General features: G+C 44.3%; 2 protein-coding genes across 7 annotated transcripts in view; both read right to left on the bottom strand.

The window, feature by feature from the left end:
• The window catches only part of KIF13A (kinesin family member 13A), a 71,488-nt gene extending 61,828 nt beyond the window's left edge, over positions 1 to 9,660 (bottom strand). For 2 of the 6 annotated variants that reach the window (XM_077353056.1, XM_077353058.1), the window contains exons 1-2: positions 9,049 to 9,655; positions 7,513 to 7,603 (exon numbers count right to left, since the gene is read on the bottom strand). In XM_077353056.1, coding sequence (XP_077209171.1) covers positions 7,513 to 7,603; positions 9,049 to 9,103 — 146 coding nt within the window. In that variant the 5' untranslated portion in view covers positions 9,104 to 9,655. Of the gene's footprint in view, positions 1 to 7,512; positions 7,604 to 9,048 lie in introns of all 6 variants that reach the window. The other 4 variants (XM_077353057.1, XM_077353053.1, XM_077353054.1 and 1 more) reach the window with 4 other exon arrangements.
• Positions 9,661 to 21,181: 11,521 nt separating this feature from the next.
• Positions 21,182 to 24,450, bottom strand: NHLRC1 (NHL repeat containing E3 ubiquitin protein ligase 1). The gene has a single exon (XM_077353060.1). The coding sequence runs from the start codon at positions 24,319 to 24,321 to the stop codon at positions 23,095 to 23,097; it is 1,227 nt and encodes a 408-aa protein (XP_077209175.1). The 5' UTR covers positions 24,322 to 24,450; the 3' UTR covers positions 21,182 to 23,094.

Below are 24,450 nucleotides of genomic sequence, written 5' to 3'. Positions count from 1 at the left end.
CAGTAAAATTGCCAAGCATTGACCAGTCCCCGGTGATAAAAAGGTTGGGGACTACTGATCTAGTCCAACTCCCTGCACGATGCAGGATACTCACAACCCTATCGCTCATCTACTGTAACCTGCCATCCCCTTGATCCTTCACAGAATCAGCCTCTCCATCGGATGGCTACCCAGACTCTGTTTAAACATTTCCAAAGATGGAGAACCCACCACCTCCCAAGGAAGCCTGTTCCACTAAGAAACCGCTCTAACTGTCAGGAACTTCTTCCGGATGTTTCTTTTGAATTAATTTCATCGCATTCAATCCCCCTTTTTTCATAAAGAACTTTATACACACACAAGCCACAACAGGTATTTGCTCAAGCTGATATGCATCTTAGATCAGTAGTATACATTTCAATACATGTTTAATATACTAGCCTCGAACAGGGCCAGGGCCTTTTCGGTCCTGGCCCCCACCTGGTGGAATGAGCTCCCGGGTGAGCTGCGGGCCCTGCGGGACCCTTTAACCTCCACAGGGCCTGCAAGACGGAGCTCTTCCGCCAGGTCTATGGTTGAGGCTGGGGCTGCCGGGGTACATTGACTGCTCTCCCCCGGGCTTCTTGAACATCATTGACCTCCTTCTCCTCCACCCCCCTTTTTTTAGGAATGGGGGTAGGAAGGGGATCTTATTATTGTGCTGCCATGTTGTGACATTTTAAAGTCTTTTAATGGGAGTTTTAATGGGTTTTTTAAGACATTGTAACCCGCCGCGAGCCATTTGGGAGTGGCGGGAAATAAATCGAAATAATAATAATAATAATACTAAAGTAATAGTTATTATACTTCTTTATAAATTACACTGTTTAACTGATGAAACACAAAACTAAACTTATGATTTCTCCAAGCTACAAAGATAACCATCTGGTAGAAGCATAATGATTCCCTTAATATCCTCAGAAGTCAACTATATTTACAGTTATGCTAATCACTCACAACTGCAGCATTTTATACAGTAAATTGGGGCAATGAATGTTTGCTAGTTAAGTGATCTTATTTAACAATAATTTTAAGATAAAAAGAGAAGGACCTACGCAGAAGGGGGGGATTTGGAAATCCCACACTAAAGTCTGCTCCCCCAGTATTCTTGAAGCTCCCAGGGAAGATCCCATTTTTAATTTTTAACTAGCACTCAACAGCTGTCAACAGTCTGTGTTCCAGCAACCTATTTAGCCTTTATCAGACAGAGAATGGGGGAAGAGAACAGCGTTGTTCCTTTTGGTTCACTTACAAGTTACGTTAGTCTGAATTAGGCTTGTGTACTGATCTGGACCGATTCAGCTTCAGCGCCCATTAAAGTCAACGGTGCCACTGACTTTAGTGGGAAGTCCGCCTTTCCCGCCTTTCCCGGGGCCTGGGAGTGGTGAGGGGTTCCAGTTACAGCCTCCAAACCTTCAGGTATCTCTGGGAGACTCTTCCCTGTCCCCCCTCCAAATTTCAAAACGATGGGGCCATGGCCAGGGGTTCCGAAAGAGGGTGTTCCCATCTCTCCACGTCCCATTGGATAGAATGGGGCGGATGGGTATCATGGGGAGGTAATCCAGAAATTTTACCATCCCCAAAATCTCTCTTTCCAGGAAACTGAACTGCCCAATTCCTTCTTTGGCCCACTAACCAACCACTTTTATCATTCTACCGCTTCTAGAATCAATGCTGTCATTATCAGACCATTTTTTCCCTTTGTAAAATTTACAAAATCATATTTCTCTGCACAATAAGGAAGTTCTCCATATACTCATACCTGCCCATTGTTGTCTTGCTTTGCTGTGCTTTGTAATCCATATAAAGGCAAATGAGCTTAATATTAAATACTGTGATATCTTTATCAACTTCAGTACGTGCAAGTATTTACTTGCATACTAACCATCAAAAACAAAGTTATGTGCACATCAAGAACTTGCAGATTCTATATCAAAAGAAGTTGCTCTAACTTTTAATATGCCTTGTTGAAGCATACATTATCTACTCTAAAGCACAGTTGAACTTCCTCTAGTTCATCTATGAGAACATCTGGAAGTTTAAACACCAATATTTAGAAATTCATTAAAAATTAGGTATAGAATCTAAAATCTTATGCGTACAAATAAGTGCGCAATCATTTTACTTCAGTTTACCATAGAGCTATAACCTGAATTCTAGGATTTTAATTATGTACAGTTTAAAAATGGTACTCCAAAGGAATAGTATGTGGATCGCAGGGATACTAAAATTATGCTGGGGTAGCTCAGAAAAGGTTTTTTTCCTCATTCCATTTTCCCATTGAAAGAGAAAACAATATTCCATTTAAAGCTGGCAGTTCCCAAACTGAACAATAGCTTAACAGCAATTTACGAGAGGTCAAAATCAGATCTTTTTTCTTACAGTTTCCCACAAAGTGAAAGAACACTATCAGCTGTTATTCTATCTGCTACCTTAAGGCAGGTGATATTAGAGCGCTTGCACAGCAGCCTTTCTGTCTGATAATTCCTGCAGATACAGGAATTGGTGGCTGTCTCATTTCACTTGACACTGTATGGAGATAAATGTCACTTGACGCTTTTGGAATAAACACCAACTCCCCAGAGCCATAACCTCTTCCTTTTAACTGCAAGGCCTGAAGCAGAAATAAATAAAAGTACAAACCACATTAAGCACCACAGTTTTGCCTCTATCATCTATCTTGGTTTAAGAAAAAAAGATGGATTTTTTAAAAAGTCTAAACATTAGCAGTGGATCTTGGAATTTTAAAAATTATATGAATTACAGTCCGTTCCTTGATATCTCCCAGTTATTTGCTATTCTGTTCTTACAAAAAAAAATTTAAAAACAGTACATCATATAGTGGCTTGGATCCACAGGAATAGGATTTAGAGGGCCAGACCAGAACCTATGGGATGAAATTAATTTAAAAGAAATTCCATCTAAACATCCGGAAGAAGCTCCTGACAGTTAGAGTGGTTTCTCAGTGAAACAGGCTTCCTCGGGAGGTGGTGGGTCCTCCATCTTTGGATAGCCATCTGACGGAGAGGCTGATTCTGTGAATGCTTAAGGGGATGGCAGGTTACAGTGGATGAGCGATAGGGTATGAGTGTCCTGCATAGTGCAGGGGGTTGGACTAGATCAGTAGTCCCCAACCTTTTTATCACCGGGGACCAATCAACGCTTAACAATTTTACTGAGGCCCGGAGTGGGGGGTAGTCTTTTGCTGAGGGATGTCACCGCCGCCAGAACCCCTGCTCCCCTTGCTTTCCTGCCGGCGCCCCTGACTTCCCACCGCCCGCTGGGGGGCCCTGCCAGCAGCAGCTGCGCAGTGCCACGCTGAGGGGGAGTCCTAGCCATGGCAGCCGCTAGAGAGCACCAAAGGTGAGCCGGCGGCAAACTGGCAGGGCAGCCCCAGAGACAGCAGCCGGGGAGGAGGATGAGGAGGAACCGTGGCCCGGTACCAACTGATCCACGGACTGGTACGGGTCCCCAGATCGGGGGTTGGGGATCACTGGACTAGATGACCCAGGAGGAACCTTCCAACTCTATTATTCTATGATTCTAGGCCTGCTGCAAGAGGGAGGATAGGAGAACATTGGGCACCACAGGTAAAAGCCCTACACCTGCAGAACCCTTAGCCTGGGTCCAGCCCTATGTCATTACTTATCTCCCTCTGAAAACTGGGTTTTAAAATAAGCCAGTTTGTCTTCAAATAAGTAAGGACTTTATTTTTCCAAGACAGATTATTACCAAATAAAATACAAACCCTATTGAATTTATGGTTACTGAACATTTTAGAGTATGTGGTTATGGCCATCAAGTCTTCGAGCAAAAAAGATACTTTGTTTAAATCAACAAATTATCAAGATTATTCAGAAACATATAGCTGTACTAGGAGCCAAGTCTGTTGCATTCAGGAGTACAACGGGCACTAGACTGGAGGGTTTGTGTGTGTGTGGAAGAACTCTATGGATTGACTCTCCTGTCCCCCACGACCTGAAAAGGCTGCAGGCTGAAGGCCCCCAGGAATGGAGCAGCAGGAGCAGCTCTCACGCAGCAGGGATCTGCAGCCTCTGAGCCTTGGAGGGAAGTGGAAGGAGGAGGGGTGGAGGACAGAAGGCGATTCGTTGGCTGTTGGACAGGCAAGCCGGTTGGAGGAGGAGGCACTCTGGGGTGGGACAGTCGCCCTCAGAGGGTGTTAAGTGCTGAGTGGCACTTAAGCCATGAGACACGCTCCTCCTCCAAGGCCTTACCAGAAATATATTATGTGGAACAGATGGTGTTTCTATAAGATTCCCAGACTGTAACCTGCATTTCCTACATCAGTTATAGCATATTTGAAATACAGAAGCAAATACTTTAACAGATCACTTCATAAATAGTTCTTAACCAGTATTAGCTTGATATATAAAAGGGAAATGGCCTCAGGGGTGGGGCCTCTCTGGACTGCAGGCCAATCCAGCCTAGAGGGCCTGCCCCAACCAGACAGCCATGTGCAGCTCAGGGAGCCTGGCAGCCACAAACCCCCTGACCACTGAGGAAAAAGCCCCGGAGCATTCCACCTCCTACACCACTGGCCCAGCCCCCATGGAGTACGCATCAGCACCCACCACTGCAACAAGCCCTTGCCCCCATGAGCCTGCGCCGCCGTCAGCCTCCTCTGAAACACGCCCACGCCAGCAGCTGCCACCAGTGGCAGCAGATGCCATGAGCAGACTGCCGAGGGAGCCAGCTGCAGTGGTAGCCACTGCCATCAACCTGCAGCCACTCCAGCCAGCAGCAGCCCCCCTGAGCCCACTAATGCGGCTGCCCACTATAGAAGCCCCCGCCAGCCTGTGGAGCCATCTGCCAGTGGTGCTGCCTGACCCTATGAGCCCGCTGTTGAAGTAGCCACCCTCAGCGAGAGCCCCTGCCCACCAGCCTACAGAGCCACCAGCCAGCGAGCACAGGCAGCTGGGGGAGTCAGCGCCAGCAGGCAACCTCCTTGGCCCGCTGCCGAGGAAGCTGCCCGCTCCAATAGCCACCACCCCCGCCTGGCAGCAGGCAGTGAGTCACTGCACTTTTCCCGCTGTGGCTCCTCTGCCAGCCAATGCTGTCCACACTCTACGTGCCCTTCCCCGTAAGCCCTCACCAACGGCCATGCCAAGACAACGAGGTGGGCAGCCTGCAGCGGGATGGGTGGGTACAGTGGGGGAAGGGCTGCTAGTGCCTAATGGTGAGCAACGGGCTTTTATCCTAGTAAGTAAGAAAGTTAAATATACAAATCCAAGACAAACTGATTCACAGGGAATCTGAAATATCTGTACACAGAGGTAAAGAATCAGAATATCACCACAACGGATTTAGTTTGATTAAACATGATACATTAGGCACCCATTTACAACTAAATGGGTTGTAAAAAATAATCAAATAAGAGATAAAAGGAGACTTTCAGGAATATAACAAAGTTCATGGCAATAAAGCAATGGACTCTGTCAAGCAAAGCAGCATACTCATAGATTGTAATCTGTATCAATTATTTAAATGTAACACATTTAAGTCAAAAGCTGTATTAACTGACCAGTGGACACATAGTTTTCCAGAATATAGAAATGCAAACTAGCTTGAAGGCATCTTTGTAATAGAAAGTGCTGTACTACTTAGGTAAGATATATAGGTAAAACCAATACTTAATTCTGCAACAAACTATGTTGTATTCTGCTAGTCTAAAAGGAACTCTATGCTATGTAACTCTATTACATTGTTTCCAGCCTTCCACCCTCAATCACAGAGTTTGTCTCTCTTCTTCCCCAGTTCAGTGCAGGACTAGGGCCAAATTCAGGAAGAAAAAACACTAAATCAAATCTGGTTACAGCTGCAGTCCAACAAGCTGAGTGCACACACCCAGGAGGACTTTGTGTTTAACTCCTCTATCCATACCCTTGACTGTTATAAAGTGCATCTTTGAATACAAAACCAGATATTTTGAGCTAATATTGCAATTTCCCCCATATCTCCTTCCATGCATACATGTAAGTAATCAATATAAAAACTTCACAAATCTAATGTATCTATTAGAATTAGGATTCTGAATGTAAAGGTTAACAACTTGTGATTGTAGTACAAAGTCATACTTTGTCACATTGTCACAGCAAACATTCCATCTTGTTCTGACAACAAGCACATAAATCTTAACTTATTTGTTCTTTCACACTTATTCTTCCTTAAACCGTCCATTATCCTTCACTTTGGGATGGGATGGATGTCACTGAACTAGTGGAATCTGAGGAGCACAGGAAAAGCCCTTCACCACACATATCACCATGCATTCTGCCATTCTCCCTCCCTTCCTTAAAAGACAACAACTCAAACTGTTCTATGTGAAACAATATTTTCTAGGACCAAGTACTGATAGTTGCAATCCTCTTACACAAAACACAGTAGAAAAGAACAAGAGTCCAGTAGCACCTTAAAGTAGCAACTGCCCAGGGCCATATGGAAGGGTGGTATAAAAATCTAAATAAAATAAATAAAGACCAACAAAATTTGTGGCAGGGCAAGAGTTATGAGTCACTGTTAACTTCTTCACAAGACGCAGCTATAGAAACAACTAATAACAAAAAATAGACACAAATATAACTTTTCCTTCTATATCTCCTCTGCAGAGCCTCCCAGTCTGACATGAAAAAAATCTATTTTTATAATCCAGCACACTGGTATTTGGGATGGTTTCCAAGGGATTTTTAAGGGCCCTACATGTGAATGTCAGTTAGTTGAATTACTGCTATACTTTCTAGTAATTAGATTAACTCAGAATAAGAAATCTAAAAGATAGCAGTACACATAATAATCAAGTAAACAGCCCTGACAGTCTCCATAATCACCTAAAAACTAAGAGTATTTCCCCCTTCAAAAACATGCTTGAATTCTACTTGATCAATAATCCTATGATTCACTCACAATGATATGCAGCTCTAATTTCACATGTTTCTAGTTTAATGTTTTATAAAGATATATTATTTCACCTTACATTGGAATCAACAGGTAACCTTTGCCTGTACAGTTCAATACAGGACCACTTACTTGACAATGTTCTTCATTTACATTCCTGTGAATTGGAGATGGAACTCTGGAGATGGAAGTCCTGGAACTCCCCCAACAGCTGAAGAAGAGGTTTTTTTTGTACCCTGCTTTTTACTACCCAAAGGAGTCTTAAAGCACCTATCCTTTCTTTCTCCCGGCAGCCACCCTATGAGGCAGGTGGGGCTGAGAGAACTTTGAGATAACTGTTCTGTGAGAACAGCTCTGCGAGAACTGTGACTAGGCCAAGCTCACCTAGCTAGATGCATGTGGTAGAGGAGTGGGGGATCAAAATCGGTTCTCAAGATCAGAGGCTGCCACGCTTCACCACTACACCACTACACACAAAACTGAGCTTGGTCATAAAAACTGCAGTTTCTTTCTTAACAAAAAACAGAAGCATTTCTACTTATGAGGCTTGAAAACACTGATTTTTAGATTTGTCCTCTATACCTGTTTTCTCCCTGCTTGTTTGAAGGCGGAGGATGTAGCACTGTTTGATTCCCTTCCATCTCCACAATGCATTTGGTATTCAAGTCCAGCTCTGGAACATAATGCAACAGAGGACTTCAGAACATTCACTTACATTTCATTCATCCCCAACAGCATTTTGCCTGTTTGTTTCTTCTTGTGCCTAGAAAACAGCTTCCATTTGCTACAAGGGGAATAGCAAGTAATATGGATGCTGCTCTCTGAAATACAGACAGTCAAAACACTGGAAATCTACAGATTATTAGACATTCGCCACTGGCTGTGAAACAGATGTTTCCGAAGTATAGGGAACACATAAGCATTTCAGACTTGAATTCAGTATAACTACAAGGGCTGCATGCTGGTCAACGACAAACATGTGCACTCATACCTTTGACTTCTGCCTGAATTAATTCAGAATAAATTACCACCATATCCTCAATTCACAATGCAGATTACAAAACCACACTGCACACAAAACTGCTCATGGAAAAAGTTGGGGAAGAACTGCTCTCACGCTTTCTTTAATCACCATTATTGTGACTGACTAGTTAAGGAAGCCATCTAAATGCTGAAGTTAAGAAGCAACTGAACCGTACTGATCTTGCATATGAATCTGATGTTGACAGGTTCTTTTATGGGGCAAAGGAAAAGAGGAGAGTCACAGGGTGGGAGGTTATCCAAGGAGAACCCGCCCAGAGAGGCATGATTGTTCCCCACCCAACAAGCCCAAAAACAGCTTGTTAGTGGACAGCTTTCTACAGAGCTCCACACCAATCATATTAAAAAATCAAACACTCAAATTCAAATCCAGTGGCACCGCAGAGGTCAGCAAGATTTCGAGGGGGAAATAAACTTTAGAGAGTCCAAATTTCCTTTGTCAGTTATCAGGGGAAGGAAACTTTGACTCTGGAAAGTTCATACCCCAAAGATCTTTTTGCCATCTGCATTCAAATCTAAGTGTTCAACTTGCAGATCAACACAGTTACCCCCTTAAATTACAAAAAGGGGAGTCCAAGGATGAACTCCTTCAAGGATCAACCCAACTGTTCCTAAACCTTTAACAGTCAGGAACTTTCTGGTTTTTTTGTTTGTTTGTTTGTTTTAAGGACCAAAGAGTTCTCAAGAGCCAGACAATCTCTCTCCCATCGGGGGGAACAAGAAAATCTTCTGCTTCTGTCAATTGTTTGCAAAGGACCACCACGTTCTCAAGAGCCAAGCCCTCCTGCACTCACTCTCCCCCATCCCCGACTACTTTGCATACACTGGACAAAACAGAGGACTTTCTTGGTCCTTTATCCCCCCGCCCCGCCCGACAAGTTCGCCAGAGCCCTGCAACCTTTGGCTCGCGCTCTCCCATCCCGAGCTAACTTTTGCAAACAATTTACTGCAGCGAGAAGAAGAGGAGGGAGGGAGGGAAAAGGTGTGTCCACGAAAGGGTTGAGACGGGGTCAGCCGGAGGCTAGGCTAGGAGGGGGCGCGCGCGACCGCCCGCCTCGCCCGCCTGCTTGTTTGTACCTCTCTTGTTCATGGGCCGGACTCGGACGGCAACTTTCACCTTGGTGTCCGACATCTTCCCTGGAGGCGGAGGCGGCGCGGGGTGCCCAGCAGCCGGCGAGCCCTCCTGCACACAGCCGGCCGGGGAGAAGGAGGAGGCGGAGGAGGAAAGGGAGCCACACGCCCTCCCTCCCTTCCTCGGGAAGCGGCGGCGGCGGCGGGCTCCAGTCAGCGCTTCAGGGCGACAGCAGCGCCACCGCCGCGCGCTCTGGGGACTCTCTGCCGACAGCGCTGCCTCCCGGGTCCATCTCGGGCTGTGGGGAGGAGAAGGAGGGGGGCGGGCGAGACTCCCACGCGGTGGCGGCAGAGGCGCTCCCCTGCCCTTCCCTTCCCTGCCTCAGCCCCGTCGCCCTGTTCGCCAGCCCCGGGGCGGCGGCTGCCGCGGCCGCCTCCTCCCCATCGCAACCGCCATCTTCCGGCGCCGCTTCGCTGCTCAGTCCCCGCTGAGATTCCAGGCGGAGGCAGACGTCGGGAAGAGCCGGAAAAGGCCGAGCCACTTCGGAAGGCGGGGGCGGGAGGGGGAGAGGGTCGGCCGTTTACAGGCGCCGTTGGGGAAAGTTCTCCCGAGGGCCGCGCGCGAGGGAGGGCTGGCGACGCGCACGCGCAGAAGGAAACCTCGGGGCGGGTCGCGGATTGGCGAGGGGGAATGTGCGGGCGCGCGAGGGAGAGTGAGCCAGCTCGTCCTCCCCGCCGAAGCGCGCGGAGGGGAGGGCGGCGCGAGGCGAAGTTTAAGGCGGTGGGGGGCAGGGACCGCCTTAAACGGCCTCGGCGGATGGTTGGCGGCGCTGGAGAGGGCTGGGGGACGACGCGGCCTGGATGAAGTAAGATTGGGACTTTCTGGACTGTAACGTTTATGGGGATCCGTAAATCCTCCTCGCCACCGAAGACCAGACCATCGTTTCAGCTGCGACGCAGCATTGGTAGAAATGAAGGAGAAAATAGTTGTCTCTGCGTTTTTCAGAACAACCTGCAGCATGGAGCCCGCTATTTCTCTTAAAGGCCATACCACTAGGAGTGCCAGCTCTGGGTTGGGACATGCCTGGAGACTTTGGATGGTGGAACCAGGAGTGGGCAGGGAGTGACCTCAGTGGAGCGTAATGCTATGTAGTCCACCCTCCAAAGCTGCCATTTTTCTCCAGGGGAACTGATCGCTGTCACCTGGAGATGAGCTATAACTCCAGGGGGTCCCCAGGTCCCACCTGGGGGTTGGCATCCCTAGCAAGGACCTCAGTGTGGTATTGTGCCATAGGGTCTGACCTCCAAAGCAGCCATTTCCTCCTGGGGAACTGATCTCTGTCATCTGGGGATGAGCTATAACTCCAGCGGGTCCCCAGGTTTCCCCTGGGGATTGTATCACTACATACCATCCAACATTTGCATCATCCTTGTAACACCTCTATTTCTACTTAGGACAGAGCTCTTTGTACTCTCTCCAGCTGTGATTGCAGGCATACTTAGTTATTAGTATGTAGGGGGATTGCCCAAGCTGTCTGCATAACTGTTGTACTTACTTGGCTGCATATTTTGCTTTATATGCTTCCTGGGTGTAACTCTGTCATATGATTAATAATTCTGCTTGAAGGATTATTTGACTATTTCCCTCTAAATGTCATTGGACAGCAGTTTTAAGATTTACTTCTTCTATGTCCTTTGCACAGATTAGTCCAAATTCTGACCTAGGGAGCAGTAAGGGTTGTGGTGTGACATGGCAAAATTTAAAGCAGAAAACAACTTTCTTCCAGTTATAGAGGATTCATGCAAGTAAGCAGTATCATACAATAAGATGAAAATCCTCTTATTGAAGATTGTAGAGCAGAAAAATCATGTTGGATATATTTATCTATTTGATTTCACCACCCCTTCTAGCAGAGAATAATCTTGAGGTGGTTTCCAACATATTCTGATAAAATATACAGTCTTTAATAAAATACAATATAAACCTTGGTACTAAAGCCATAATTAAAGGCATTAAAACAGTCAGCAAGGTTTTATCTAAATATTAATGTTTCAGTGCTGTCCCATATCAACTGTAGGATTCAGGGGTATAGTCATATAGAGAGGAGCCCAAGCGATACTGCAATTTGTGAATAGTGGAAGTAGTTGCTTTTGCCAGCAGAATGCATGGATAGAAAGCACTAAGTTCTACCTTAGTGGTAGAGAATGTGTTTACTGTTTATAATCAGATGCTACCTGTGTGTGGCAACTGCTTCATAGAATCATAGAGTTGGAAGGGGCCATGCAGGCCATCTAGTCCAACCCCCTGCTCAATGCAGGATCAGCCCAAAGCATCCTAAAGCATCCAAGAAAAGTGTGTATCCAACCTTTGCTTGAAGACTGCCAGTGAGGGGGAGCTCACCACCTCCTTAGGCAGCCTATGCTTAGGATTTCCCAGGCAAGAGACATTTAGAGGCAGTTTGCTATTGCCTGCCTCCATGTCACAACCCTGGTATTCCTTGGAGATCTTCCATCCAAATGCTAGCCAGAACTGACCCAGCTTGGCTTCCAAGATCTGATGAGAACAGGCTAGTCTGGGCTATCCAGGTCAGGCTGTCATGAAACAGCCAGGACCTGGGGAAGAGGCAGCCAGCAGGCCTGACCCAAACCCTCAACCAGTACCATTGCCCCTCAGCCCCCCGGCCCTGCATTGGCATCCAAGATCCAGCTACTAGCCAGTTCATCTCCCCTGTCTCCAGAACCTCAGGAGCAGCATAGAAGAAATAATAGGAGGGAGCTGCAAATGCCAGAAGGTGCAGCACAGCACAGACCTCACATTAACCAAGATAATGAGTGTTTGCAGGAGCAGGGTTAAAACAGAGTTCTCACCCCAAAACCAGCAGCCCACAGAGGTGAGTGGAAATGCGGCTGACCCTTTGCAGGTAACAGTGGCATCCCCCGGATTGTGCCCCTTCTCAGGCGGCGGTAGGCCGAACCTGTCTTCCACACCTCGCTCCACACCTGGTCCAGTGAACTGGTCTCTCAAACTGTTTGGAGACAACAGCCAGCTCCTCCCCACGGAAGCCGCCTTATGAAATCCCCTACCTCAAACAGTTCCATGATAGGAAAGAAGTACTTTTCAAAAAATAACACATCTCCCCCCCCTGCCCTCCACATCGGCTCACCTGTTATATTTTTCACATTCCTCGCGGCATTTTTAAGCAAGGAAGTCCATTTACTTGTAAAGCCTTGGTAAGGGTGTGGTTCAAGCAACCGGTAGCGATGCCATCCCCAGTTTTCACAGAGCATTACCAAGATGATTTTTCTAAGCAAAAATCCCAAAAGAAATAAAAACATTTCCTTCACATGTGACCGTTATTAACAGCCATGATTTAGATCTCACTGGGCCATATCCTCAGCCCCAGCACCACTTGAGTGATCTGTTGCCCTGTTCCCAAACCATTATGCTAACCAGATTTCACCTTGGGCCCACCTTGTACAGCCGCTAGTTTACAAGCACTTTCATGTGTCGTATTTTTAATGGTTTATTATTATTTATTACATTTCTATACCACCCTCCCAGTATGGCTCAGGTATCTGTCCCCTATTTCAGAATAGATCAGAGCAGGAACATCCATGATGTTATATTGTTGTACTGTTTTACTGTTAATTGGGTAAATTATAGAGTTTTATTGTGTTTTTAATATTTTATTTTGTAAACCGCTGCGAGACTTGCTGGGGAGCAGCAGTATATAAATCTAAAAATAAATAAATAAAATGGCTGGCAGGTGAAAACAGCAAACAAGGGAGTGACTGTGTGGAAGTAAGGTATCTGTTAGTTCTGGACCTTGCAACCTGTATTATTGATTGACTCCCTGGACTCTGACCCTGGCGTGTGCTCTAGAAGTCTGCTTTTGGATTTCTCTTTGGACTTGAATCTAAGTGCACAAAATACGAACAAACATCAAGTAACAAATCTAGGAAAGATCTCTCCTTGAGACCTCCGAGAATCACTCTGAGCAGTGGTACTCACTCCGTGGCTCGTAGAGCATTGCATTTGCAGTCAACCAAAAGAACCACATCGCACCTGCCCTAAACACACCCATAGATAATGTCAGATAAACTATTAATATCAAATATATAACTATGCCATTTTAAAATTACCATATTCTGTGCATGTAGCAGGGCTGGGCTATCTGTGGAGCACATGTAGCAGGTGTTATGGGCCCTGTGTTACCAGGGTAAAGATCATATGACAGACACTAAGAGCAATCCTAGACAAGTCTGCTCAGAATCCTCTGTGTGTGGGTAAACTGCTGTCAAGTTTCAGCCAACTTCTGGTAAAAGGGGCTTTCAAAGTAAGTGAGAAGCAGAGGTGGTTTGCCATTGCCTCCTTCTGCAAAGTCTTCCTTTGTGGTCTCCTGACCCTGCTTATCTCCAATGCTTAGAATCCTATTCAGGTCTATTCATTGGGATTTACTCCAAGAAAAGTGCTGATAGGAATTGTACTCTGTATATCCCCTAGTTCAGGGGCTCATGGGAATCGTAGTCCGTGGAGAGCCACAGTTTGGCCACCCCTGCCCTGGTCACAGAATAGTTATATAGCAACACAGTACACAACATAGGTTTGAACGCATGGTCAAATCTCTGGTCTTGATGTCCAGTGGAGACTGCGAGACCATATCCAATAAGAGTGGAAAATATCTGACTGAAAGATTCCATGTATGTTCACTCACTAAATCACCATTTGAACAATAAGGAAATTCTTCTACCTAAAAATCATCAGTCTTTAGAGCTATATTGCTGCATTGCAGTTGCATTGTCCTTCCCAAATGACCCATGAGAATGCCATTCCAACATCAAAATATGGATATAGAGAAATATACCTTACATATATTGTTGTGTTGTTAATGACTCCCCACTGTGATAAATTCCAGAAGTCGCTCAGTTTGCCCTACTGAAAGCACTGAAAATTTACAATGTATTTGCAACATTTGTTTAATTTGCAAACAAACAAGCAGAGCATATTGAAGCAAATTCAAAGTAGTGAATCCACTATTTTGGGCTAGCCACTCTCCTGTTAGAGCTGTTCTCAGAGAAGTTCTATTAGAGCTCTCTCAGCCCCATTTACCTCACAGGGGAGAGGAAGGGAAGGGAGATTATAAACTGCTTTGAGACTCCTCAGGTAGTGAAAAGCTGCTTTTCAAAAGGGTATAAAGACTAACTCTTCTAGTATAACCCATTTTTTCATTTCTGCTGGCTACCCCACTATAGTTTGCAGCATAACTGATAAAGGGCATAAATATCTGGCTAAAGAGAGAATATCTCTGGGACAATTTAGTTAAATTAAGATTTAACTACACGAAATTCTCTGTAGGATAATCCCTACTCCACTGCTCTAAAAATAGAGACTGGAAACTCATGTTTCCTTATTCCACCTGCCATGTTACTATTGTTAATCTGACAGAATGAGCCAAGAAATGTTGAACTGTAGTGACAACTCTGAAAAGTTACATTCACCCCTAAATCAAAACTAATTTAATCCAGATAATGTGAGATTTATGCACAGTAGTATGCATAATTATACAGATATATTCGTGGTGGCATTCTAAGTAGTTCTGCTTGGAATGGCATGGTTAAAGTCCAAATAAATTTATTTGTAATATATGTTATATTAAGAAATAAGAGCCCTGCTGGATTAGACCAATAGTCTATCTAGTCCAGCATCCTGTCTCACACAGAGGCCAACCAGTTCCTCTGAAGAGCCAACAACAGTGTATAGAGGCTGAGGCCTGCCACTGATGTTGCCTGCTGGCTCTGGGATTCAGAGGTTTAGTGCCTCTGAACATGGAGTTCTACTCAGTCACCATGGCTAGTAATTATTGTTAGACATATCCTTCAAGGATCTAATTTCCGTTTAAAGCTGTTTATTTCTGTGGCCATCACTATATTCTCAGACAGCCAATTCCACATTTTCATCACTCTCTGTGTAAAGCAGTATTTCCTTTTGTCCCTCCTGAACCTACTGCCCATCAGCTTCATTTTGTAAAATCCTGGGGTTTCTTGATGGCCCTGGAAGGGTTTCCCAATTGGTTGGGAATTAATTAATTTTTGATATATGGTTTAAATGTGTTAAACATTTATCAGGTGATATCGGACATTAAAAACAGCAGAAAATTGAAATACTGAAATAGTTCAAGGGATGGACTGTCTCAACCAGCCAACCAAGCAACCAAAATATCTATGGTACTATTATCAGAATATAAAGAGGACATTTTGGCGGGGACTCACATCCCTCCCCCACCAAGCTTATGCCATGCTAAACAGAGAACCAATAAAAAGAAATGCATTTTATGCAGAATTTTTTTACAGTTTATACACTGAATAATATTTTGTGGGAAATGTCCTAATAATGAACAAATGCAACTACACATAATGTAGTTACATAATACCCTGGTGTTAGCTGCAACCTGTGTTACCTGGACCCTCATCCCCCCCCCCTTCCAAAGGCAGGGATGGGTGGAGGGTGGTGTTTTGCCATATTGCCTGTTCTTGTAAGTTTTGTGTCAATTTTAATGGGGTTTTAATAGGTTTTTTACTGGACGTTTGTAACCCGCCGCAATGGGAATGGCAGGGAATAAATAAAATAATGATGATGATGATGATGATGATGATGTGACTGCTTCCTTACTTTCCCACAGGTTTCTATGCATCTCATCTCTTTTCGTTTTCCTTTCTATTTCTTGGTATAATTCTATAAGATTCCTGTGCCACTGCTCTGAATATTCATTCCCGTTTTCCTCTGGTTCTCCCTTCCACAGGTATCTCAGCACAGCATGTGACCCCCTCTCCCTCACCTTACAGCTTGGGTCCTGTGACCCATTTCTCATATCCTTCCTTTCTCCTTCCCTGGCTCTTAAGCCTCTGCCACCTCATTTCTGTTTTCTTCTTTGCTTGCTTCAGTCTGTTATGGGCCATCCTGACTAGAGTCACAACTTCCTAAAACTACTGACTCCATGGGGCTTAAAAGGGTCTAACTGTGCTTAGGATAATACAGGTTTGTTTGTTTCCCCCTGACTGTATTCCTTCCCTGTCTAGGGTTCTTCCTGCTTAGTTCAGCAGCGTGTCCAATTTAAGGCCTGGCTTATTCATGAAGGAGAATGAAGTGGTAAAATATTAAAGTGGCAGAAAGCGCCATAACACTTTAGACCACAATTGAAAGGATTTTAATTTAATGACCCTTCCAAAAACTTCCTGCAAATAAAAGAAAACCACCTCATGGGGAAAGTTTCTAGCCTGTCCCTTTGCATACTATGATCATTTTTTGCTAACACGGTGCTATTCATTCAGGAGAACATTGAAACAGGCAGTTCCAAGTGGTACAGAACATTTTGTCCCCTCATTCTGTTGCATATGTAAACCAGGCTTAACCCTCTTAGGCAAAAGCCAGAGTATCCTCACACCTGCAGTTCTGGGATAAGTGGCCGTTGTTGAAAAATTCTTTTTGTTGCTGGCAGGGAAACATCTTGAAAGATATCATTATTATGCTTGAGTACCTATTTGATTAAAATTACTTCTTGATACAGTAAGAAAGCTGTTATTCAGGAAATACTATTAGTATTTATCATATATTTGATAGTATTCAAATTATTAAAATAATTTATTAAAGAGTTTTACAAAGCTATGGAAGTGTGTGTTGGAACAGATGTATGATACCTGAACATCAGTCAACTTTTTAGGAAATCCAGCAATAATCTCTTTTTCGGAACTATTAAAACAAAGACGCATGCAGATCTCTGGCACAAAAGGAAAGAGAATGAAAGGTATCTTTCTTTCATTCAATCAGTATCTAAATGTGTTCCCTGACTGCACCTGTGCCAACATTTTACAATAAACAAACTGGAATAAGAATGTCAATATATGAACTATGTGAAAAAAGGCGATCATATTGACATTCTCAGAAAATTTCCTGATGGAAAACATAAAGATTAATTTTGAATATGTTAGCTAGTGTGTGTTATTATAGGTAAAAGCTCTGGCTCTAACACATTTACTTTATTTCTTTGCACTAGTTCAGTGGGAAATGAATTGCTTTATCCCTAAAAAGCAATTAATTGCTACAGACAGTTTGCGACTTGTTCAACATAAATGAGCGTAAGCTGTGGAAAGGACAAAACTCCCATTATTCGCCCCTCCCTAAAAAGCATTCAGTCTCTTCATCATTACAATAAAGAATGTCTGGTATGCAAGGATGGCTGAAACAGATGCCTGCAGTTCTATTGTGATCATGTTTCCTGAATTGAAACTAGGGGCTTCTAGTAAAACAAAGGGGGCCAATATATAAACACTGTGAGATTATTATTTATGTATTCAGGACATTAAAAATGTTTCTTAATTACACTTTTTAGAAATCAACATGTAAAGAAAAAAATAACACTAGAAGGAACAGTATATACATACACATATCGTCTTGAAACTTCACTGAAAATTCAAAAATAATCTGCTTTCTACAAAATGGTGGCACATAAACCATTCCTGTTGGTCAATGTTCACAACTGAATCTGCATATGTGCACCATACATCTCACAGTCCGAACATCCTCTGTTTAGAAACATACATAAACATCCAATCATAGTACAGGAAATGTGTAACACAATAGCCAACTATTTTCTTCATTATGTACAATGTTAACCATATTAATTAGTTTTTGTTTTGTGCTAAGTGGCCTCCTCTTAAAAACCCGAAAATCAATTTTATATGTCATATACAGTAGCTTGCTCTCTGAATAACATTCATTTTTTAAAAATTATATTCCACCTTTCTACCCTCAAAAGCAGCTAACCTCAACCCCTCCAAGAAGGTCCTATGCCTGGGCAGGAAGGCAGCAGATTGGGAAGTGCACCTACCCACCTTGGCTGGGGTACAACTAATATCTCACTGTCATCCAGGAACTTGGGGGTGATCCTGGATGCCTCCCTTTCTGTGGAGGACCAGGTCATGGGAGTAGTGCGCACAGCACTTCCATCTATGTCAAGTGAAGCTACTAGCGCCCTACCTGTCATCAGATTGCTTGGCCACAGTTATCCAAACAATGATCACGCCCAGGCTAGACTTCTATAACTTGGTCTATGCAGGCCTGCCCTTGTCCCTGACCCAGAAATTGCAACTGGTGCAAAATGCAGCTGCTAGGAACATCTTGGAGGACTCATATCCAGTCTGTGCCGAGGCAGCTACATTGGTAGCCTGTTGTGGCCCGGATCAGGTTCAAGGTTTTGGTGCTAATTTTCAAGGCTATCTGTGGTCTGAGCCCCTTATATCTGCAGGATATATCTTCCTTGTGCCCCCCCCTCCACAGGGCACTTTGCTCTGCAGGCATGAATTTGTTGGAGGTCCCCAGCCCAAGGAAGGTTCACCTGGCCAGGGCCAGGGCTTTTTCAGTCCTGGCCCCTACCTGGTGGAATGAGCTCTTGGGAGAGTTACAGGCCCTGTCAGAACTTTTTCAGTTCTGCAGGACCTGCAAGATGGAGCTCTTCTGCCAGGTCTTTGGTTGAAGCCAGGCTAGTAAGATCTGGGGTCCCCGCTGGGTAGCCAGTCCATTGCTGCCCCCCAGGTTTTAAATTATTGTTACCTGCCATGAGCCACTGTGTGGGAGTGGTGGGTTATATATTGAAACAAAAAGATCAATTAAAACATACAGAAGAAAATCATATTTTGAAACCCTTAATGCCACTTCCAAAAGCTATCATTAAACCCAGAGCTAAAATACATAAAAACAGAACAATGTAATAACATTGGGCAGAAAGGAGATCACTGAGGGAATGCCAATTGAAACCAAACAAAAAGTTCATCCTCTGATGGCAACAGAAGGGTATGAATGAGACTTACTGGGCAGAGGGTTCCAGAGTTTGGAGCCTTTCCAAGAGAACCCTCTCCCAGGTTGCCTAATCTCAGAAGTGGGGCCCCTGAAGCAGGGTCTCCGAAGATTACCGTAGTCGTCTGCAAGGTTCATTAGGCAATAAATGGGCCTGAATGGGAAGCCTGCTTATATTTGTTCCCTGTGCAACTGAGAGATTCTAGATGGACAATGGGATGGGTGGCAATAAAGTCCTGTCTGAAATCTGTCCAAAACAAAGTTCCTTTGGGATGTATTACATTTGGATTCCCTAAACCTTCCATCTTAGAAGTGCTGCAGTTTGCGATTTCTCCAGTGATCCTTTAAGTTATTTCAGTATTTAAAAACATGCCAGAGTAGACAACAGAATGCATTTTATTTTTAACCATTTTATTTTTAACAATTCTCCCCTCTAAAGGAGTCCTCAAATTTCTTTGGGGCTTTCCTCTTGTCAGTTTAAAGGACTCCAAAGTATTTCAGTTGTGTATCCAAATGCAGATGTGGTCTGTCCACAGCGCATTAATTTCAGTGGGATGCACACTTTGATCTACGTCCAAATCAACATCTCTGTTGACATCAGCATATTTTGATACACAGAGCTATAGGATTTTTATAATGAACCATTTTCTAGCACATGTTTATAAATTCCAGTGCAGCAGCCATGCAAGTCATTGGGTAGGAAAACCAAAAAAGGAGTCATTTGGCTCCTTCAAGGCGAAAGAGTTTATCGAAGCATTGCTGAGGTGAACCCTCATTCATTCAGTAAATGCTGTACAAAAGGAGAAAAGTTATAAAGAGTTGGTTCTTGTATGCTGCTTTTCTCTACCCGAAGGAGTCTCAAAGTGGCTTACAATCACCTTCCCTTTCCTCTTCCCACAACAGACACCCTGTGAGGTGGGTGAGGCTGAGAAAGCCCTGGTATCACTGCTCAGTCAGAACAACTTTATCAGTGCTGTGGTAAGCCCAAGGTCACCCAGCTGGTTGCATGTGGGGGAGCGCAGAATTGAACCCGGTTCGCCAGATTAGAAGTCCGCATTCCAAATCACTACACCAAGCTGGCTCTAAAAGGTCTAAAGGGACATTAATTAGACTACTTATTTACTTTACAATAGCTTAACACATACAGAGGATGTGGAAGGTATCAGACTGATCAATACAATTAATGCTACTGAATTAATCCAGTTCAATGGTTTATACGGAGTCTCCATCCAAAGTCTCTCTGTTGAAGAATGCTGACTTTCACAACAACAGGTAGATTAAGAAATGTTCTGCTACAGGTTTCTGAATCATGTCAGATTTGTGTCCATGTATGCTTTTGTGCTAAGTCTATCTTGTTTGTCTTAGATAGACAACTGAAGGTCATAGCTGTCAAGTGATTCCATACTGGAGAGTGAATACGGGAGTGAGCATCTGATGCCTACAGAATTCTTACATTCATCTCAATATACTTGTAAAAATAGTTTTACACAATAATAGACAATGTCTTTTATTGTTTGGAACAGACTGGCTCCTTCTTCTGTTATATTGTACATAGAGTTGCCAGCTCCAGGTTGGGAAATACCTGGAGAGTTTGTGGTCAGAGCCTGAGGAGGGTGGGGTTGGAGAAAGGGAGGGACTTCAGTGGGATATAATGCCTTAGAATCCACTTTCCCAAGTGGCTATTTTCTCCAGGAGATCAGTTGTGATCTGTTACCTGGAGATCAGTAGTGATCCCAGGAAATCTCCAGCTACCACTTGGAGGCTAGAAACCCTAATCATACGCATATTCTAACCATGCAAAAACCTCTCTGTTAGGGCCAAATTATACTTTACTTGCCATCTCATGGATCTTTCAGAGAGAACACTGAAACACTCATTTCTGGTCATTTTCCCCATTCACCGACCCAGCAGCTTTTCATTCCACTTTTGTCATTGTGGTGGTGGTGGTGTGTGTGAACCAGAGATGGCAAAGCCATATGGAACAGAAAAATGGCCAAATGGGAATTAGTTAATCTCCCTCACCATCCCTCTGCAAAAAGTCACAGTTGATTAAGGATGGTGTGAAATATCTAAGGAACTATACACATGGGTGATATTTAACATTCATCCGAAAAAAAGATCCCACGTGATTATATTAAAGACATGCAACACACAAAAGTACGATTCAATCGGCGTCTCTTAAATCAACAGTGGATACAATAATATTGATTTAAAACTGCAAGCAATGTGTCATAGGTGTTGTTACAGTGATGCATGGACCACCGGCACTGCAGAGACATCCGGCAGAAGGCAAATTAATTATTATTTTATTATTATTATTTAAACATATTACCTGCCACTCTCGAACCAGCTTGTGGTGGGTCACAATTTGTCCATATAAAACCCAGTAAAACCCCATTAAAATAAATGTGGACATACATATACATACAATAAAATGGACTCCTAAAAAATTATGGTGGTCTTCAGCCTGCCCAACCCCCCTTCCTCAAATCTTTATAAAGGAGTGGGAAGAGGGAGCACAGATGATATAGCGAGTGCTGCCTTCTTAACAGTAGGTCTGTAATCTGTTAGATGTATCCAGTGCAACACAGTTGAGAAAGTATAACTCTAAATACTTGGCATGCGGAACCGGATTGGCGGGCACCAAAGCATATTTTAAAAAATTACAATGGCACTGAAGTGAGAGGCCTCATGACTGCCACCATCCCCCCACCTACAACCCCCCTCCTTTGCCCTGTTTTGTTTAGCTCAATTGGTGTGTTCACACTGCAACTGGCTATAGCAGCACAACAGATAATGCCACTGCTCCATGTTACACTTCTGGTTATCTGTTAATGGCCAGTTCAGTTTTATCCATTATGGTGCCCTATAGATGCAGAGGTTGTAGATCATTGCCTTGTTGGTGCAGTAGGACGTAGAGTTAGGCTGAAAGAGTGCTTTCACTTGAACCCTCTACATTAGCAATCCCCAACCTGTGGGCCGCGGACCACATGTGGTCCTTCGATTAATTGGAGGTGGGCCCCGAAGGACACCTTCTCCCGCCCACCTGCCCTTTACTTCATTCCCCCCAGCCCTTTACAACACACTTCATTGTTGTGGCATGTCTGTATCTTATTTTGAAGGGATGTTTAAGCATTACCATAGCGATCAGAGAGTGCTAGAGCAGTGGTTGAGAGTAGAGGAGTAAACTACCCCCCCCCCACCGGGCCTCAGTAAAAGCCGTTGAGTGGTCCCCGGTGATAAAAAGGTTGGGGACCACTGCTCTACATCACAAACCAAACTGATCTAGAACCCAGCAGCACTGACATTTTATTTGTATTTTTGATGTTATTTATCATTTGACTGTTTAATGGCGTCAGATTACACACAGTGAGACAGTGCAGTTACAAAAATGGGGCATTCAGGAACCGATGCATTAGGATTTTAGAAGTCTGGAACTACCAGAAAGAGCTGAAGCACAGCATAAGTATTCACATGACACATTAAGCTGTACAGAAATCACATGAATAGAACCCTGCTTACAATAAGCTATTCACAGCAGTAAAAACCCACTGTCCCTAATAATTTATCCAAGCAAGTTTGTAAAACCGTTTTGTGCAGCGCAAACCTATTACCTGCGCAGAAAAGCTCGCTTGAATGGTTTTGCATAGTTTGCAGAAAGCCAGGAAAATAAAGTTTTCTGGACCTTCTCGTCCAGGCCTGTTTAAAAATTCTTACTACGTATTGCGGCCAGTTGTAAGAGGATAGCTGACCTATGTCTGTTTCATATCAGCAGGGCTGGATTTAAATAATAATAATAATAAATAACAACAACAACAACAATAATAAATTTACTATTATTTTTCTAACCAGTCCTTCCCATAAGGCTCTGGGCTGGTGACATCATTGTAGGTTAACATGGGTGAGGCTTCAATTACTTGCTAGAGAACCTGGGGAGTTATGAAGAACTTCCCACGGATCACCTTGGTTGTGGACTGGAACCATTTCTCTCAGTTTGTAAGAAAGCACCCTCCCCCACTATTTAAACAGGTAGTATTAATTTTGCCAGCTCCAGGTTGGAAAAACCTGAAGTCTTTGGGGGTGGAGCCAGAATTGAGTGGGATTTGGGATGGGGAGGGACCTCGGGGTACAATGGCATGGAGTCCACCCTCCAAATCCGCCATTTTCTCCAGGGGACCTGATCTCTGTCACCTGGAGGGGAGTTATAATTCCAGGGGATCCCCAGGTCCCACTTGGGTATAGACTTTTAAAGAATGATCCCCACCATCCAAGACAATCAGAGAATTATTGGCAGTGTAAGCTAATGCCAGGGGGTAGGAGAGTCCCTGGGTAATGATGGGCTTACATACAGGGAATTCTTCAGGTTTGCCAAGGCCAAATACTGCTTGGTTGTAGGCATCGGTTACTATTACATGCCCTTCCTTGCTGAAGGTGACAGCACTGGCATAAGGCTTGGAAGGAAACACAAGATTCAGGCCAAAACTATCTACTTGACTAATGAGCTTCATATCTGCACTGAAGACTTTCACTCTTGTGCAGCCAAAGCTTGGGCCTTTGGCCATCAAATGCTCTATTACTGTAATAGCCCCAGAGGTCTGAGAAATGGCCACTTTTCTCGGGTTGCACAGATTAGAATACATTTTTTTCACTGCCTTCAATTCTCCCTTTTTAAAGTCAGCCGTCAAGCGATACAGAATGCCTGCCTCTGAATCGCTCATGACAATATCGTTCTGAGGCGTCGTATCAAGGCCCCACGGTAAAGAGAAGGACTCCGAGATCACTAGCTTGCCTCTGCCATTAAAATCAAACACTTTGACAGAACAGTCTCCACTGTCTGTGACTACGATGTGGCCGTCCAATGTGACTGTGACATCAGTCGGGTACATGATGTCATTTCCTGCCTCTCCTCTCTCTCCAAACTGTTGTATGCAGCTCCCGTTGAAAGAAAACAGCTTAATCCTCTTCTTGCCGTCATGAGCAACAGCTACGCAGCCGGACTTCTGACATACGGCCATCCCGGTTGGATTGATGAGCGTTCCCCATCCTCCAAATGAAAGACTGAATGTCAAGACATGAGATGGTAATACAGCCATATCCTCACCTGTCCCAATTGTCCTTCCAGGAACTGGAGCATTAATAGCTGAAGGGCTCAAGATTTCCATCAAGTGCAACAGCGGCAAACAGTCACTGGTCTCGGAAGATTTGCAGGCTCTCCGACAGAAAGGGCACTCCAACTTAAAATTCCGGGGATGGGCTAGAGAAGAGACGCATTCCAGGCACATAACGTGTCCACAGGGCAAGTTCCTTGGGCGACGTTTTTTCTGCTGGCCGTATCTTTCAAAGCATACTTTGCATTCAAGCAGACCGGTCTCCGTCTGATCAAGCAGCTCTGTCATTGTTTCTACTTTCTCGGTGGCTTTGACAGACATGTCTACAATTCTCCAGAGGTTTTCGGCTTCACGCCGCTGACAGTGCGCTGGCCCTCTGGTCACATTGGCTGATCACAAGACCCCCTTACATCAGAGGTCAACAAATTATAAGACAGGATTCCATATGCA

This window comes from Paroedura picta, chromosome 9, assembly GCF_049243985.1.
Source record: "Paroedura picta isolate Pp20150507F chromosome 9, Ppicta_v3.0, whole genome shotgun sequence".
Taxonomy (NCBI): Eukaryota; Metazoa; Chordata; class Lepidosauria; order Squamata; family Gekkonidae; genus Paroedura; species Paroedura picta.
Note: the sequence above shows the minus strand (reverse complement) of the source record. Positions and strands in the feature narration are given on the sequence as shown.

Bases quoted from the DNA above. Each gene is read 5' to 3' on its own strand.
- NHLRC1 (XM_077353060.1), bottom strand. From the start codon at position 24,321: ATGTCTGTCAAAGCCACCGAGAAAGTAGAAACAATGACAGAGCTGCTT.